General features: G+C 52.7%; 1 protein-coding gene across 1 annotated transcript; it reads right to left on the bottom strand.

Annotated features, from left to right (window-relative positions):
• Positions 1 to 349: 349 nt before the first annotated feature.
• On the bottom strand, positions 350 to 8,696 carry TP53INP2 (tumor protein p53 inducible nuclear protein 2; the record flags this gene model as incomplete). Its single annotated transcript, NM_001257771.1, is given in 5 exon segments — positions 350 to 3,065; positions 3,636 to 3,924; positions 4,283 to 4,456; positions 7,663 to 7,779; positions 8,626 to 8,696. Coding segments are annotated over 3 exon segments (663 nt in total). The 3' UTR covers positions 350 to 2,815.
• Between the last annotated feature and the right edge of the window lie 10,313 nt (positions 8,697 to 19,009).

The raw sequence follows: 19,009 nt of genomic DNA, 5'->3' as shown, positions 1-19,009 counted from the left end.
GGATCTAGGGGGGTATCCAAGAGCTCTGATGGGGTCCTTGTTGCACCTAAGACATTATAGGTCAGAGCAAGTTGATTAGAGGGTTCCAGGCAGGGGGCTGGGGAGCAGGCATACTCTAAAACAGCACCAAACTGCATTCATACACACACGGTGCCCTACTAGGACTAGACTGGCAAAGACTGGAAAGACACCCAGCTTGAAGGACCCACTCAGACTTAACTGGGGAATAACTGGAAGTCACTCTTTGATGTAACTGGGACTCACTCTAGAAACAGGGGTCCCTCTGACACAGTTTTGGCAAAGTGCTGGTAGTACTGACATTAATACTCTCAAACTGGTACAAACTCTAGGGCCTCTGAAAACATCGATCAAAACAGAATCTCTAACCCCCTCCTAAGGTTGCATAGGACTTTGAACTCTGGTTCCCTCATGTATTCAAGTTCTGTGGTTTAAAAAAAAAAAATCCTGAAGCATGCTCAAGGTGAAAGGCACGTACACAGTCAATACAGTATGACAAGGGCTGATGCTTCAGGAGTCAGACTAGCAGGAGACTGAGTAGTGTTGGTTTTTAGAAATCTATACACAATTAAAATATTGCCACACTCAAATGCTACAGAATCTGTAGGAAAGGTACAAAAAAATAGCCTTGCAACCTGCCACGTGAGAGATTGGGTTCTAGAACTACAGGAGCCTCCAGAAATACATGTAAAGAAAAGGCCTTTTAAAATTTGAGCCAAATGCCCTATAACTTAAACTCTTCCCCCACCAGAAGGATCATGGGCACCACACAGGACTGAGCCTAGGTCCCAGCTGGCAGTGAGGAGTAGGCAAGAAGGGTTGGAGGGAGTTTCAGCTCTTGGAGGTGCCGAAGACCCTAGGCTGGCTGTGAAGTGCCCAAGTGGTAGCTGGAAGAATAAAAGCAACTAGGTTGTAACTGAAGGAGAACTTGGGGAGAGGAGCAAGGCTGTCAACTACTGGGGCCCTAGTGGACTGGCGTGGGAGCTTTGATCCGTTTTTAGTGTTAATTTGGCTTATTCCCTGGAATAGGAGACCCCATCAGGTATTCCTCTGTCCTCATCCCAGCATCCATGGGGATACCCCATCCCTTCCCCACATATCCCCCATGAGGCCTGGGGCTAGAGGGTCAGGGAGGGCAGCTGCCTTTGCCCTCATGGGAATGCAGAATTTTCTCCAAGCCTCAGCTTGGCTGGGAGGCCTGGAAACCTAGAGTTGGGGTGAGGGGAGGACTTATGTTCATATGTACCAAGAAGTCTTAAAAGTTCCAAGGAAGAGTGGGCACACACTAGAAAAGGGTGGCTAGAAAGAGGAAATGGGAAGCAACTCGGGGCATCCCAGGAGGCTGTTGCTGGTGTCTGAGCCCAAAATTCAGTCTCACCACAAGAAGGGGGAGGCCGGTGGCCCCTGCCCCGTCTGTCTCCCCCAGGGATTCAGGTTCCCTCCTCCAGGTACTTACTGGAGGAGGAGGGGAGGGGGACCATAGGGCACCCATCTCTCCCCAGCAACCTAGAAAGAAAGAGAGGCCTGTGGGAGAAAATGAAAAGAGGCCCCCTGAAGGCCCTGAACCTGGATAGGAACAATTTGCGGATTGGGACAGTAGGGGTCCTGGACTCCTACTTAGGATTGCTGGCTAGCCATACTGAGCAGGGTGTGAAATACAAGGCCAGAGGCAAGGTGAAAGCTGAGCTGTCAGCCTTGGGATGACTTCACCCCATGGTGTGTCCTCCAGCATCACTGCTCTGCACGCTGACCGAGAGTGTGTGCCCTTTCCCTGCCTAGAAGCCGCGTGGCCTGCATGTCTCCTAAGCTAGTTCTAGCACCTTGGGCTTGTGAAAAGATGGCCAGGATAGGGGGGCCTTGCCCAGCTTCTACTCGGGTGACATGTCAGGGGTAGAGTGGCAAGGTACTGACTAAGCCCTTCGGATTCCGGGACCTGCACAAGGGTGGATTATAGAAAAGGGAAGTGGGGGCAGACTCCAGGCTTCAGCCTGGGAGCAGGGTTTGGCCTCTCTGAGCAAGCACAGTGCACACTCCCTTGGTGCCCTGCTCCCTGCAGCTTCTCAACGTGTCTGTCCTGTCCGCATCTCCAATAGGCTGCCTTGTTCCCTAGATTCCCTCCGTCTTCTCCCTCTAACTCACATCTCACAGTCCTCTTCTACATACTGTACCTTTCCAGGCCTAAGTAGCTCCGCAGAGTACCGTCCCCAAGGCAGAAGGAAGGGGAGACTAAAATTAGCAAAACCCTGAGCCCTTACTAGAGGGCAATGACAGCAGCCCAGGCTGCAAAGGCTCTACCTGGTCAGAGCTGGGCTCAGGGTCCCCACCATTTGGGAGGGAATTACTGGGAATGAAGAATAAGGGAACAGGAGTAAGTGTAATGCCAACCATGGGATAGTGTGACTCATGTAAGGTGGGAGTTGAAAGTGAGGAATGAGCCAGATCAGGGACTGGAAGAAGCTTTCAGAAATAGGGGTGGGCCAGAGGTAGAGGACTGAAGGGCAAGGGTGAAGGGGAAAGACAGGGATGGGGACCGGAGAAGAAAGGATGGAGGGGTCAGGAGTAGGGGGCATGGATGATTAGATGCTGGGTATGGGGGCCAGAAGGAGTGAGGGTGAAGGGGGCTTGAAGGGGTTCCGAGGCAGATTAGACGATCAGAGATGGGGATATTGAGGGTGTCGGCTATCACCTAACCTCACACGCTTTAAGAAGGGAGGTTTCGGTGTCCAGCCCGAGGCGTCGGAGGAGCCCGACAGGGATCGGGAGTCAGCAAGGGGTTCGCGGCGCGGCCGGTGGACGCTCAGTAGTTAAACTGGCGCTGGCACGGCTGGTAGATGAAGCTGCCCTGGTTCTTGGACCGGCGCGGACGGCTCTCGCGGGCTCGGTTCTGTCGCTGCACCGCCTTGGCGCTCAGCGCGTGGCGCTCCGCCCGCTGCCGGGCCCGCTGCAGCCGCCGCACCTGGCCCGCCTTTTCCAGCAGCGCCGCCCGCGCTGGGAGAGGAGCGACGTGGCGCGCGGCCCGGGGCTCGCGGCCGGCGGGTGCCAACTCCCTGTGGGGACAGAGCGAGGCTCGGTCAAGCCGGGTAAGCCTGGTGGGGGAGCTAGGGGGCGCTGCCATCTCCCACCCTTGCTTTGGCGCAGTTGTGTCCGTTCAGATTGGGGTGCCCGACGCCCTTCTTGTGGGTACCAACCCGGAGGTGTCTCCTCGGTTCTAGCCCATAACAGGTAAACTGGACCTCGGGGAAGACTGGACCCCCCACTCCCCATTCCACCCTTGCCTTTCTGTTTAAGTCCCACTCCCTAGACGCTCCAGCCACGCTCCTCAAGCCTCCAAATCCGGCCCCGGCCTCTTAGCCACGCCCCTCCCTCCCAAGCCGCGCCCCGGCCACGAAGCCACGCCTCTCCCACCCAACAGCCCAGCCCCTCCATCCTCAGGCCCGCTTCTAGCCTCGCCCTGCGGCTCACGGGCCCCCGACTTTGTCTCAAACGCAACTCTCCCAAGGCCGCAACCCCCTCGAGCGCGGGGCCGGGCTGGCCCGCTACCCCAACCTCCTGGCCTGGACCCTGGCCTCCAAGATCGATCTCCCTGGGCATCCAGGCTCCGCCCCCGGCTCGCTCACCCTTCGCTGAGGTCGCCGTCTGGCAGGGCCGCGTCCGGGAGCGGGGAAGGGGGCCCGGGCTCCAGCACTATGGTGCTGCCGGTGACGTAAACGGACATGCTGGGGTGCTCGATGAGGAGGTCCTCCAGGGGGCTGCTCTGGAGGCGGGCGGGACCGAGTCCAGGCCCCTCTGCAGTAAAACAGGCGGGAGGGGTAACAAACCAGCTCTCGTCCATCAAGGAGGGCGCGGGCGGAGGGCGGCCCGCGGGGGCAGAGGCGGCCCCGGGGCTGGATGGAGCCGCGTAGCTGTCTAAGGGGCGCGGGTTGGGAGCCGTGCAGAGGAGGGGAGCAGCGAGAAGGGACACACACGCACACCGGACAAGGGGGCGGGGAGAGAAAGGGCTTCGTTAGTCAGACCCGCAGCCCGTCCGCAGCTCCCCGGGGCACCCACGGGCCAGGAGTCTCGCCCTGCTGCCCTAGGGGACCTGACGTGCGGCCTCTCCTGGGGCGCCAGGAGAGGGCCCCGCCTCTCATGGGAAGGGGTCCCGTGACCCCACCTCCAGTAGGCTTGGGGGACTCCCCAATCCCCCAGCAGCGCCCTTCCCCTCTGCTCGGCCATCTGCCCTTAGAATGACTTCACAGGCCCAGGAGGCAGACCCAGACCTCACCCGGCAGGTCAATGATGAGCCAGCCGTCCACTTCATCCTCCTCCGACACGAAGGCGCGGGGGCAGTCGGCGTCTTCAGGGGGCGAGGGGGTGCTGAAGAAGAGGCTGGTGAGGCGCTGGAACATGGTGGGGGGCGAAGCGGCCTCACGGGGGCGCCCTATGGCAGTGCAAAAACCTGGGAATCATAGAAGGACGTTGAGATGATTGAAGTTCACCCCACTCCTGGCTTGGGGCAGAGGACAGAAGACATCACCCCCAGAGCAGGGAGAAGGGTACACACAACAGGGATACGTGCGGACACTTTGAGGATATGTGCTTTCTGTATTCAAATCCAGGTTTTGGTTTTGTTTTTTTTTTTTTAATCTTCTGTATGATTTTAGGAAGTTATTTAACTTATCTGTGCCTTAGTTTTCTCATCTGTCAAAAGACAATGATAATAGTACCTTCCTCCGGGCTCTTATAAGAATTAAATAAGCTAATAATAGTATCCTCCTCCAGGCTCTAATAAGAATTAAATGAGCTATATCAAAGTTATTGAAAGAAAAAAAGGCGGGGGGAAAGAACTAAATGAGCTAAACACTTATGAAGTACTTAGAACTATGTCTGGGCATACGGTAAGCACTCAACAAACTAATAGTTATTATTACAGGGTGCTTTAGGAACATAGAAAGAGTGACATATGACACAGCTCTGCCAGGGAAGGTCTCCAGAGAATTGGACATCCAAGCTGGACTCTGAGGAGTAAACAGGAGTTCTCCAGGCAGGGAGGAAATTGCCCATACTGTCTGCTTGTTATCATCACAATATAGCTAGGCCGGGCGCGGTGGCTCACGCCTGTAATCCCAGCACTTTGGGAGGCAGAAGTGGGTGAATTACTTGAGGTCAGGAGTTCGAGACCAGTCTGGCCAACATGGTGAAACCCCGTCTCTACTAATAATACAAAAATTAGCTGGGCGTGGTGGCAGGTGCCTGTAATCCTAGGCTGAGGCAGGAGAATCACTGGAACCTGCAAGGCACCACTGCACTCCAGCCTGAGTGACAGAGCGAAACTCAGTCTCAATAATAATAATAATAGCTAACATTTATGTTCCTGGCACTATACTAAGCAGCTTTACCTACATTACCTCATGTAATCCTCACAACTACAGGAAGTAGATAATTACTATCCTTACTTTACAGTTGAAGAAATTGAGGTACAGAGAAGTTAACTTTCCCAAAGTCTCACAGCTAGTAAGAGACAAAGGTGGGATTTGCATCCACACAATCAGATTCCAGAGGTGGCACCCAGAATCACAATATTCTATTGCCTTTTCTGGGTGTCTGTCTGAATTTGATATTTTCAACTTGGTGGACAGGGGTCATGGTCCATGTGTATTTTTCTGGGAAAAGGACCTTGGTTTTCATCATGATTTCCTAAACAGCAATCTTTGACCCACGAGATTAAGAACCACTCCTGGAGCCTGTGTGGTTTGAAAAGCACTGGCCAGCAGAAATCCCATAGAACTGCTACCATCTTACCATGTGATTTGGCATGGCTCGGTTGTGTCTGTCATATGAGGTGTAAAGATGGCATGCCCTCCCCCCTCTGACCCTCTTTTCCTGGGCTCCTGTTCAAGGGCAGCATCCCAGGCTAGGAGGAAGATCAGGTTGCTTGGGCTCAGGGAGACAGCAGGTCAGTGGGAGGTGATGATGGAGGAAGGGAGCTGTCAGTTTCCAGGGGCCCTTAAGGATGAGCACTGAGGGTTGGACCCAGACCCAGGCAAGCCCTTAACCAATCCTTCCCTGGGTGAAGATGAAGAGGGAGGCCCCCTGCTCCAGAAATGGAAACACCAAGGTGGTAGCTCTAGATCTACCCCCTCCCCATGCCAGCCTACCTCAGGACTAGAGCTTGGCTGGGGGCTGCTGGCCATACTCCCCAGTACCTGAAGCCTGACTGACTCTCCACACCTGTTCCCTAAAGATGCTCAATGGTTTTGCTGCTGAGCCACTTGTCACCATTCTCTAAGGGTGTTTCCACACTTCCTGTAGAACTTCCTGGGGGCAGGTCCAGACTTCCCTGGAGGTATTTCTCCTCTTTCTGCTAATCCACCTGCAGTATTGCCATGCTTATTGCTACCTCCCCCATTCCCTGGAAGTGTTTTCACACTCGCTGCAGAATCACCTCACTTCCATACCCTGAGAATATTTCCACATTTGCAGACTCACAGGAGGCTCAAGATGCTGGCTTCCCTGGTGGGATGGGGGTGGGAGATCTACAAGGGTTAAGAAGGTGGCGCCACCCCCAACTAGTGTCCGCCCAGCACAATTCATGTATCCCAATCCATCTGTAGCCACAGGGAGCTGGTGACTCCATTGCCAAAAGCCCAGAAAGTTTGGCCCCTCTTGAAGGAAGGGAATATCAAGGCCTTAATGAGGCACATCCTCCTTCCAAGAACCTACTACTTCATGGAATATGAAAGAGAAGTTAAGAGTTGTTTCAGGGACCATCATATTCACCCAGCCCATTTTACAATGTGATGATCAGAAAGAACACATAATCTATCCAAAAATACATGGCTGGATAGTGGCAGGGCAGTCCTAGTCCCACGTTACTGTGCATCCAGTCCAGATTAGGAGGATGTCAGGAAAGACTCAGCAAACAATCCCCAAGAATACAATGATGCAGGGGTACAGGGAGGTGAAAAAGACCTTGACCTAGCCACAGCACCCCTCGCCTAGCTACAAAAGGGTCTGGGGTTACTGGCACCAAGATTTAGCATGCACTTCCTGAAGACCCACTGTGTACCAGAGCCTGCACTGTGCCTCCTCAAATTTCAGATAGGTTTAGGGGAGGGAGGCTCGGGGGAGAAGCTCCCTGTCTGAGGTCACACAGCAAGTCAGTGACAGCCAGGAGTGACAGCAGCACCAGCCAGCCAGTGCCTGCCCCCTCTCCTGACCACTTGGGAAGCCTCCCAGATTTCCTTTCCCAGCCCTGCCAGCTTCCTGGTTCTCACATTCCCAGTTCTGCTCCAGGGAGAACCATTCCCTTTAATAACTACAGCAGCTCTGCCCAGAATAGCATTTGTGCCCTAAGCCGTCCCTACCCCCAGCCCATCCTTGAGCAAACTCCCAGCAGGAATGGAGTTCCTGGTTCAGCCTCTAGGCCCATCCACTTAAGTCAGAAACTCTCCTTATCCTATCCCTTTTCCTATACTCTCTGTGGGCAAAGGTGAGGAGGGAGCAGCAAAACACTTGGAGTTGTCTGCACTAGGCCAGGTCAGGCCCTTCCTAGCTGACAACCTAGGAAGTTGGGGAGGTAAAGGGCCAATAGAGGGAACCCTCACCCCACCCTCCAACCCCAACATCAGCCCTGGAGACACCCCGAGGCAGCCAACGACTCACCTCTCTGTGATCCAAACAGCTGGGAGGCAGCGATTTTATTGGACTCTAGGACTCCAAGGTACAGTGAGGACAGAAGGGGTCAGGACCACAAAACGTGAACCAATCTCCAGAGATTCCCTGGAAAAAGGTCCAGGAGTAAGGAGACCTAGGAGCCTATCAAACCGTGATGAGGCTGAGCCCAAGATCAGGTCCCCAGCGAAAGGAAGATGTGTATCTTACCACTTGTATTGAGCCTCTATTATGTCTATGCCCCTGGCTAATAATGCATCTGTCACTCAGTGAGCATGACTCTAATTGGTTGTGTGACCTCGAGTGAGCTAATTCTCCTCTCTGAGCCTGTTGCCCCTTCCATGAACTGGGGTCTAAGACCCCTCATTTTGGGTCTGGGAGTGACATCAGCTAAGGCGCTGCACACAAATCAGGGATTAGGAGGATGTTATTCTGTTAGTCCCTGGGGGCGGAGTCTGGAGCCGGAGGGAGGGGATCCCACCACCATCTGGTGCTGTACCAACCACCTGGAGTCCAAGGTAGCCCCGAACTCCTGACGACCCCCTCGACCTAGGCCCAGCAGCGCCGTGTGACTCCTTCTCAGGTTGCAAAGAGAAAGTAGGGGATCAGAGGCCTGACCCCAGCCCCTGGATTAGCCCTAGGAAATCGCCGACCCCCTGCAGCCCCCTTTGGATTGCAGCGTCTCACCCAGGGCCCAGCCCCGACACAGCGGCTACCGGGTCACGGGAGGACAAGCGACCCGAGCCTGTGGGGGCGGTGCCGGCCTTGGTGACGTCTCAATGTCATATGCAAATAGAACGACGTCATGGTCTACCGGGCGTGCGGCAACCAATTGGGAGCCGGGAACGCGGCCCCGGCGGCCGCCGGCGGAGAGAGACAAAGGCCTGGGCGCGGGGGGCTCAGGGCGTGTCCGTGGCGGGGGAGCCCCCTAGGCCCACCCGGGTCGGGACTCACCTGGGGGCGGGAGGGGGGCGGCACGGAGTTGAGGTAGTTGTGCGGCGGGGCGTCCCAGGGTCGCCGGCCGCTCACAGGCCAGGCCGCATCGCGGGGGCTCGCGGGGGAGGCGGCGGCGGGGCCGCGGTCGCTCCGGGCTGCTGAGCTCGCCCGCCGGGCTTTGAGTCTGTGCGGCCGCTGCGGCGGGGCTCACGGCACAAATTGGAACGTTCAAACAGCTGATTGTGATGTCACAAAGAGGCCCGCCCGCCTCGCGTCACCGGCTGGCGGGGCGGCGGCCAATCCCGGGCTGCGGATCCCCCCCGTCCCGCCCCTCCCCTCCCGGTTTGCGGGCCGGGCGCTCCGGCCGGGAAACGTTCTCGGAACCGGGAGGGTGAGTGTTCGGGGAGGCAGCTGCGGGGAGCTGGGAGCCCTGCGCCGCGGCGAGCTCTCCGCGAGGAGGATCTCCACTCCCTCCTACCGGCTCCTCATTTTCCTGACTCTTCCCGGATCGAAGCACCCTCACCTCTCCCACTGCTCCCCAAATCCTTTCACTGCATCCCATGTCCAAGTCCCGCGATGCGGACCCTGTTCTTGATCCACACCACGTCTGTGCACCTCCATTCTCCCCACTGCCCTTCTCCCTGCTCTCCCTCCCTCCTCGGGCTCACACTTTCTGCTTTCCCACCCCGGTTTTTCTTCAGCTCTGCAGGCTTGAGAGAAGAGGGGCATCCCCCACCCCCGGTTCCGGGGGAGCATCTGGGAATGTAGAGAAGTTTGTGAAGCTGACGGGAAATTTCGCAGAGTAGGACTTGAGAGGAATTGCCCTGTGCTGAGTAAACATTGACCTGCGAGGGCTCTGCACTTGAACGTTTTCACACCTTACTTAATCCACGTTGCTACTGGGGCTGTACAGAAGCGGCAGGACAGGGGCTGATTAGGAGTCCTGATTTACACGTGGGGAAGCTGAGCCTCACAATCTCACTGTTAGCGTGTGAACTCATATTCAACAATGCATTCAACATTTATTAGGCACCTACTTTTGCACCACCATACCACTAGCTGACATGTATTGAACACTTACTGTGTGCCACGACCTGTGCTATGGTGCTTTATGTGTGTTTTTTTTTAATCTTCACAACAACCCCAAAAGGTGGATATTTTCCCCGTTTTACAGTTGAGGAAACAGACTCACAGAGCTCAAGTGACTTTCCTAGGTCTCAAAAGTACAGTCAATGGCAGAGCCAGGATTTGAACCTATAGCTCCCAGCCCTGACCCTCTCCATTCTCTACATGCACCAGATGGTCTAAACCTCAGGGCGCTTCAGGCTCCCCAGAGTCCTAGCTTTCAGTCCTGTCGGTGCCCTAGACTTGCTGTGTGACCTCAAGTCATGTTACCTCTCTGGGTCTCAGTTTGTCAAACAACATATCCAGGCTTCCCTCTAGAGCTGCCATTGTAAGATTCTTCCAAACTCTCTGCCCTCAGGATTCCGCCCACCCCACGTTCTAGGCCCCAGCTCTCCCAGTGGCCTGGGAGATGCCTGAGAAGAGACCACAAATACACATATCAGAATCTCCAGGGCCAGAGGTTCTAGGTCAGCACAGCAGGGCTGGTGGGGGAGGGTCTGAGAACTGCCCATCTAGCCCAAAAGGAGGCCAGAGGTGACCTAGGCCAGAGGTTAATGCACTAGTGATAAAACTCTGTCCCAGCCTCATCTGAAACCCCCAAGGGACTCCTTAACCCTAGGGACAGAGGAAGAAGCCAGAAAAAAATAACCTGAGGCTGAGGGGTGGAGAGGGGAGTCGCCTTGTGGCCCTTGGAGTGTTATACCCAAAGTGTCCTCATTCCATGCAACTCTGAGCCTCTGCCCATCACAGCCACTTCCTGCTAACTTCATACCCTCTCAGACCTACTTGCTGACTTTAACTAAATAATCCCTAACACATCTCTCCTGTCAAGCCACTTGTTTGTTCTAAAACCTGATGTGGCTCCTAAAGCCCCACACTCCTAACACAGTACTCATGCCCCTCATGCTCCAGCCCCAGTTCTGTCCAGCTTCACCTCCTCTTCTCCTGCATGCATCTTGTGCTAAAGTCAAACTCCTCGTTCACTCTACGGCACTTTCTCACCTCCACCCTTTTGCTCAAGCTGTTTCCTCTGCCTGGAATGCCTTCTTCAGAACTTTCTGAAATCCAGATCTTTCCTGTCTTCAAGATTCTACTTGGCCAGGTGTGGTGGCTCACACCCATAATCCAAGCACTTTGGGAGGCCAAGGCAGGAGGCTTGCTCGGGGCCAGGAGTTTAAGAACAGCCTGGCCAACATAGCGAGACCCGTTATCTGCAAAAAATGAAAAAATTAGCCAGATGCCATGCACCTGTAGTCCCAGCTACTCAGGAGGCTGAGATAAGAAGATCACTTGGGTTTAGGTACAGTGAGCTATAATCAAGCCACTGCATTCCTGCTTGGATGACAGAGCCAGACCCTGTCTCTTAAAAAAAAAAAAAAAAAAATATATAGAGAGAGAGAGGTTCTACTTACCCTTTTTTCCTCGAGGTAGCCTTCCTTGTTCCTTCCCACCAGTTGATGGCTACCTTGATGGACAGTCATTTATTTGTTCAGTAAACAGTAAATGATGATCACTCGTTGTATGTGTGTATGTCTTCTCAAGTGAATGGTTGGCATCCCAAGGGCAGGGTCTTTGTCCACGTATTGCCCCCACCCAGCTTGTGGGGGTCTGGCATAGAGGAGACTTTCATCGAAGGCTCAGTAGTTATAGCTTGAAGCTTAAGAAGGGTGGCTGGTTCAGGAATGTACACCTGCACTCTGCCCTGTGTACAGGCAATGGTCTGTTGAGCACATGGTTCTGGTTCCCCAAGCCCAGAAAAGGGGGCTGTTGGCTACACTCTGGTACCCTAAGTGACTGGACTCTGTTCCCAGCATTAGCTGAACCCCATTTCTAGGCTGCTAAGTCAGATCTCAGTCTTCCATTTCTCTGTAGAGTCACAGGTACCCATGGAAGTCCCCTCCTGAAACCCCTGGGACCCATTCTTCCTGTCCACTACAAAGATTTATTATCTGGGCCGGAGGATACTTCAGACCTCAACTCATCCAAACCCCTCATTTTATAGGTGAGGAAACTGAAGTCCACTGAGGCACACGCAGGTCAAGATACTTGCTTAGAATCACACAGCAGCAAAGCCATCTACTGACCCTGGCCCCAGAAAGTGGGCTTAGTATCCTGAGACCCTGGTCTGGGCCAGTGGGCTGTAAAAAGAGGCAGCGGAGCTGGGCGCAGTGGTGCAGGCCAGTAATCATAGCACTTTGGCCGAGGCAGGAGGATCACTTGAGCCCAGAAGTTCGATACTAGCCTGGTCAACATGGCAAAACCCTGTCTCTATTAAAAATACAAGAATTAGCTAGGTGTGGTGGCCTGCACCTGTAGATCCAGCTACTCAGGAGGCTGAGGTGGGAGGATCAATTGAGCCTGGGTGGTTGAGGCTGCAGTGAGGTGTGATCATGCCACTGCACTTCAGCCTAGGCAACATAGGGAGACACTGTCTCAAAAAAAAAAAAAAAAATGAGGCAGTGAGCATCATGCTGGGTAACTCTGGAGTCTCATTTCCAAGCAGACAGAGGGTGCCATTCCTATGCACGCACATGGATAATCAGGCGTATCTGTGCATACAATGAAGGCACCCATATATAAACATACACACGTGCACATGAGCTCATGCTCAGAGTTAATAGGGACCCACGCCCATCTAACCCATGCCCAGGTGTGAGTACCTGCCCAATTTCATGGGCTCCAGGACTGGAGGTCAAGAGGCCACCCTTCAGGCAGGGCACAGTGGCTCATGCCTGCAATCCCAGCACTTTGGGAGGCCGAGGCAGGCAGATCACCTGAGGTCAGGAGTTCGAGACCGGCCTGGTCAACATGGTGAAACCCTGTCTCTACTAAAAAATACCAAAAAACTAGCCAGGCGTGGTGGTGTGAGCTTGTGGTCCCAGCTACGCGGGAGGCTGAGGCAGGAGAATTGCTTGAAGTTGGGCAGCAGAGGTTGCAGTGAGCCGAGACTGCACCACTGCACTCCAACCTGGGCGACAGAGCAAGACTCCATCTCGAAAAAAAAAAAAAGAAAAAAAAAATGAGGCCGCCCTTCTATTCCTTGGGCTTGCCCTCACCTGGGGGCTCCCCACTGCTTGCCACTCCCATTGCCTGCCCCCCTCCTTGCCCCCTTAAGTGATGTGTCAGCCTGTGTGTGTCGCTCAAAGGACCTTGTGTGTACTTGCGGGTATGAGCCAGTCTCTGCGCTTGGCTGGAGAACTGGCTCACCACTCCCCTCCTTCCCCACCCTCCCCTGCCCCCTGCCCTGAGATAGAGAGTGAGGTTGAGAGGAATCCCTCTGACATAGATAATAAATTCTTCCTATCTTACCGGTGAAAAAACTAAGACAGAGAGGGGAAAACATTTCATTGGTAAAGCCAGCTAGAGCAGGCATAATCCCCAAATTACCCCAACAGATGGGCCTACACATTAACAAGAGGCCATATTCCAAGAACTTCTATTCAAAAAGCTTTGTTGTGATCCGGGTGGCTCACACCTGTAATTCCCAGCACTTTGGGAGGCTAAGGCAGGCACATTACTTGAGTTCAGGAGTTCCAGACCAGCTTGGCCAACATGGTGAAACTCTGTCTCTACTAAAAATACAAAAATTAGCCAGGCGTGGTGGCGGGTACTTTTAATCCCAGCTACTCAGGAGGCTAAAGCAGAAGAATCACTTGAACCCAGGAGGCAGAGGTTGCAGTGAGCCAAGATCGTACCACTGCACTCCAGCCTGGGCAACAGAGCAAGACTCTGGCTCAGAAAAAAAAAAAACACCTTTGTTGTTCAATCCACAGATGTCTACATTTGAGAGTAACTCAAATTGTGGGCGGGGTGTGTGTGTGTGTGTATAAACCTTGGCCTGACTGTCAGATTTCAGTCTTGGTCTGTCCTGGGCTCACTGCCTGAGCCTGGGCAAGTCACTTCCTTTTTCTTTGTCTCAGTTTCCCCATCAGCAGAATGGCTGGCTCCATGCTCCCTTAACATACCTCCCAGGCTCAACTTCAAGGCATCGTGGCTTGTTTGTGTGAACTGTACTTAATGGCCCTGTCAGCAAGGAGGTGATGATCAGGACAGGATTCATTTCAGAGAGAAGAGGCAGGTGGCAGCAAGCCAAAAGCCTGGCTTAGTCTGAGTCCGTCTGCCATGGTCTGAGTCCGTCTGACAGTGCCTTTGGGGTCCCAGGGGTATGTTTGTGAGTGTGGACAAGTACCCAAGTAAGCTGCTGTAGTTGAGTGCCCAGCATGATTTCCCACGTTTAGAACTTTATTTTACTAATTTTTTTTTAGAGACGGGGGTCTTCCTATGTTGCCCAGGCTGGTCTCAAACTCCTGGGCTTAAGCAGTCCTCCTACCTTGGCCTCCTGAAGTACTGGGATTAGAGGTGTGAGCCACTGTGCCCAACCCCACGTGCAACATTTAAAAGAGAAATTGTTCTATCCCTCCTTGACCATCGTGGTTAGAAGGGATAGCTTTGGGGCCATCCAGGAGCAAAAGAAAAGGAACTGGCATCTGGAGTTGCATCCTATCTGTCTTGCCCAGACAGGGCCAGATTCTGCAGCTCCCTCCTGGGTCTCTGCTTGGGAACTGGGTCCTTAGCAGGCTTTGAGGCTAGGGAGGAGAAGGTGCAGAAGAGAAGGGGGTTCCCTCCTGCTGAGTCAACCACTCTGCTAGGAGCAAATAAACTTCCTGAAGCTCAGACCACTTCCCTCTCCAACTCATGGCTCTTCCTTGGCTCCCTCTCGCTCCCAGGCTGAATTCACACTGCTGGCAGGGCACCCTTTCATGGTACCGGGTACACAGTAAGCAGCTGGTAAATTCTGACTGGAGGGATAAGCAAAGCTGTGTTCACCTACTCTTTCAGAGTTCTCTGTACACATATGCACACACATACCCTTTGCAAATAAACCACCAGCTTTCCTGCTTCCAGGATTTTGCTCTTGCAGTTTCCTCCATGTAGGGAACCCTGCCCCTCACTCATCTAATCTCTCTGTGTCTAGACCCTGTCTATTCGTTAGAACTAATGTAGGCTGGGTGCGGTGGCTCACATCTGTAATCTCAGCACTTTGGGAGGCAGTGGATCCCCTGGGGTCAGGAGTTCGAGACTAGCCTGGCCAACATGGCAAAACCCCATCTCTACTAAAAATACAAAAATTAGCCGGGCATGGTGGTGTATGCCTGTAATCCCAGCTACTCGGGAGGCTGAGGCAGGACAATCGCTTGAACCTGGGAGGCGGAGGTTGCAGTGAGCCGAGATGACACCACTGCACTCCAGCCTGGACGACAGAGCAAGACTCTGTTAAAAAAAAAAAAGAAAAAAAAAGAATACAAACAGCAGCTTATATTTATTGATTATTTTTCTATGTGCCCGTAACCCTCCAAGATGGGCATTGTTGTTTTCCCAGCTTTACAAATAAGGAAATTGAGGCTCAGGTTGCTTGAAGAAACTTGCCCACAATCACAGAGCTAAACAGTTGGTGCATGTTTCAAAAACGTACAGTATTTTTACCTAACAGAGTCATTTTTTTCGAGCAGCTGGTGCTCCCATGAAGGACCAAACTGCCATGTGTGGAGAGGGCCACCTGATGAGGACCCAAGAGGGACCTCTACAAGCTAAGAGTGGTCCCCTGCCAACAGAAAGTGAGAAAACAGGGCCTCACTAATATGGTCACAAGAAAATGAATTCTTCCAACATCCCGAGGGAGCTTGGAAGTTGATCTTTCTCTAGTTGAGCCTCCACATGAGGACATACCTGACCAACACCTTGATTTCAGCCTTGTGGTATCCCAAGCAGAGAACCCAGATGAGCTGTGCCCAGACTTCTGACTTAGAGAATTGTGAGCTAATAAACAGGTGCTGTCATGAGCCCCTAGGTTTGTGGAGGTTTTGTTACACAGCAACAGAAAATCAGTGCACACAGGCTTCACGCCTGTAATCCCAGAACTTTGGGAAGCCAAGGTGGGAGGATGGTTTGACGCCAGGAATTCAAGACCAGCCTGGACAACACAGTGGGGCCCCTTCTGTACAAATAATTTTTTTTTTTTTTTTTTTTTTTTTTTTGAGACGGAGTCTCGCGCTGTCACCCAGGCTGGAGTGCAGTGGCCGGATCTCAGCTCACTGCAAGCTCCGCCTCCCGGGTTCACGCCATTCTCCTGCCTCCGCCTCCCGAGTAGCTGGGACTACAGGCGTCCGCCACCTCGGCCGGCTAGTTTTTTGTATTTTTTAGTAGAGACGGGGTTTCACCGTGTTAACCAGGATGGTCTCGATCTCCTGACCTCGTGATCCGCCCGTCTCGGCCTCCCAAAGTGCTGGGATTACAGGCTTGAGCCACCGCGCCCGGCCTGTACAAATAATTTTTAAAAAATTATCCAAGCCTGTGCCACCATGTCTGGTGAATTTTTCCCTCCCTCCCTCCCTCCCTCCGTTCCTCTCTTTCTTTCTTTCGTACAGATGTGATCTTACTTTGTTGCCCGGGCTGGTCTTGAATTCCTGGACTCAAGCAGTCCTGCCACTTTGGCCTCCCGAAGTGCTAGGATTACAGGTGTGAGCCACTGCGCCCGGCCTTCACATTTTTTATGTTTTAGAGATGGGGTCTCTGACACCCAGGCTACAGTGCAGTGGTGTAATCATGGCTCACTGCAGCCTTGAACTCCTGGGCTCAAGCAATCTTCCTGCCTCAGCCTCCTGAGTAGCTGGGACTACAGCACACACCTCCATGCCTGGCTAATTTTTAAATTTTTTTGTAGAGACCAGGTCTCACTGTGTTGCCCAGGCTAGTCTCCAATTCCTGGTCTTAAGCGATCTGCCTGCCTTGATCTCCCAAAGTGCTAGAATTATAGTATAGGCCACCACAGCTGGCCTGCCCCTCACTTTTTAAGGAGAGTTCTGTCTTGTCTGCCTGCTTTCTAGGCTTCTGAGATATGGAACTGAGATAACAGGGTAACAGAGACAGGATGGGGAGGTGAGAGGGAAAAAAGAAAAAAGTGAGGCCTGAGGGAAAGGGCCTGGGGGTACAGTTTTTCATGGAGAGTAACAGGTTTGGTGAGTGAAGGCCACTGAGAGGCAGTGGTGGGATGTGAGAGATTGGAGAGAACCAAAGGGATTTTAAGGAGTGGTTGGCATAGATCAGAGGCCCTTTGATTTTTTTTTTTTTTTTTTTTTTGAGAAAGAGTCTTACTGTGTCACCCAAGTACGATCTCGGTTCACTGCAACCTCTGCCTCCTGGGCTCGAGCAATTCTTTGTGCCTCAGCCTGCTGAGTATATGAGACTATGGGCATGAGCCACCATGCCCGGCTAATTTTTGTATTTTTAGTAGAGGTGGGGTTTCATCATGTTGCCCAGGCTGGTCTCAAACTCCCGGGCTCCAGAGATCCAATTGTCTCAGACTCTCAAAGTGATGGGGATTACAGAGAGATTAAATCTCTCTCTTTTTTCTCTTTAATTAGAGATGGCGGTCTCACTATGTTGCTCAGGCTGGACTTGAACTCGAGGCTCCAGTGGTACTCCGGCCTCAGCCTCTTGAGTAGCTGGGACTACAGGCTTTTCATGTAATATCTCATTACAGCCTCACAACAGTCCTATAAAGGAGCTACTCTTATCTCCATCTTGCAGATTTGGAAACTGAGGCACAGAGAGGTTATTTGTCAAAGGTTCAACAGCTGCTAAGTGACAGATACGAATCTGTCAGCCTGCAGCCTGGCTCCAAAAGAATGGCAACCCCACATTCTTTTTTTTTTTTTTTAAGATGGGGTCTCACTCTGTTGCCGAGGCTGGAGTGTGGTGGTGCAATCACAGCTCACTGAAACCTCAACCTCCTAGGCTCAAGCAATCCTCCCACCTCAGCCTCCCCATTAGCTGGGACTACGTGTGTGCATCACCATGCCTGGCTAATTTTTTGTTGTTGTTGTTGTGTATAGAGACGGGGTCTCCCCATATTGCCCAAGTTGGTCTTCAGCTCCTGGGCTAAAGCAATCCTCCTGTCTGGGCCTCCCAAAGTGTTAGGATTACCGGCATGAGCCATGGTGCCCAGCCTCAGTGCCACGTTCTTAAGCCCTTTGTGGCACTGCCTATCAACATGACTGAAGAGTGATAGCAAGGCCTTTCTGCCTCAGGATCTCTTCTCCACCGGTACCAGGAATTCCATCATTATCGTGTCTCTCCTCATAGTTAAGCATCGTCCTTTTTAGATGCCTCCTAAAATACAATTAATGTAGGAACATTAAATCCCTACACATCTAGCTGATGGGTTTTTCAGATGCCTCCTCTCCACTGAATGAGATGACACAGAAATATAAATTGGGGTATGAGGAAAAAGGTAGTGGAGTATCAAAGGGAAAGAATATTCCAAGTAACTGCCAAAATCTAAAAAAAAAAAAAAAAAAAAAAGTGGGGCTTCATAGGAACACAAAGAGGTAAGAGGCCAGAGGCAGATAGATGTTCCATGTTTCCTGGGCTGGCTCTGCCTAACCTGACATTGATGGAGCTTCTGGAGATACAACCCAATAGTCAATCCGTGCTGCTTCTCAGCCCAGCCCAGAACACTGGTGACAGGGAGCCAAGTGGGTGAGAGGTGACAAGAGAGGCTCTCTGGAATGACGCCAGGAATAGCCCCGGTGCCTCCCCTGAGCCAGGCTGTCCTTGGGGAAGGCAAGTGGGACAAAGAGCACAACATGAATCCTTCCCTCGGAAGGAGGAGAGTCAGCCTCATTCCTTTGCCAGGCTGTGGCTGTATTCCATCCACCTGAAGCCTACCTTTAAAGATTAAAATGGATTTTAAATGATGTAACAGACTGGGCACGGGGGTCACGCCTGTAATCCCAGCAGTTTGGGAGGCTGAGGTGGGCAAATCACTTGAGGTCAGGAGTTTGAGACCAGCTGCCTGGCCAACATGGCAAAACTCCATCTCTACTAAAAATACAAATATTAGCCGGGCATGGTGGCGGGCGCCTGTGATCTCAGCTACTAGGGAGGCTGAGGCAGGAGAATCGTTTGAACCCGCGAGGCGGAGGTTGCAACCAGCCAAGATCGTGCCACTGCACTCCAGCCTGGGCGACAGAACTAGACTCCATCTCAAAAAAAAGTAACAATTAACAGAAATATTATATAAAAATCTAAGCAAGGCCAGGCATGGTGGTTCACACCTGTGATCCCAGCTCCACGGGAGGCTGAGGCAGGAGGACTGCTTGAGCCCCAGAGTTCAAAATCAGCCTGGGCAACATGATGAGACCCCTGTCTCTACAAAAAATAAAAATAAAAATAAAAGCTACATGTGGTGTCATGCATTTGTAGCCCCAGCTATTCC

The sequence above is a fragment of the Macaca mulatta genome, chromosome 10, assembly GCF_049350105.2.
Source record: "Macaca mulatta isolate MMU2019108-1 chromosome 10, T2T-MMU8v2.0, whole genome shotgun sequence".
NCBI lineage: Eukaryota > Metazoa > Chordata > Mammalia > Primates > Cercopithecidae > Macaca > Macaca mulatta.
Note: the sequence above shows the minus strand (reverse complement) of the source record. Positions and strands in the feature narration are given on the sequence as shown.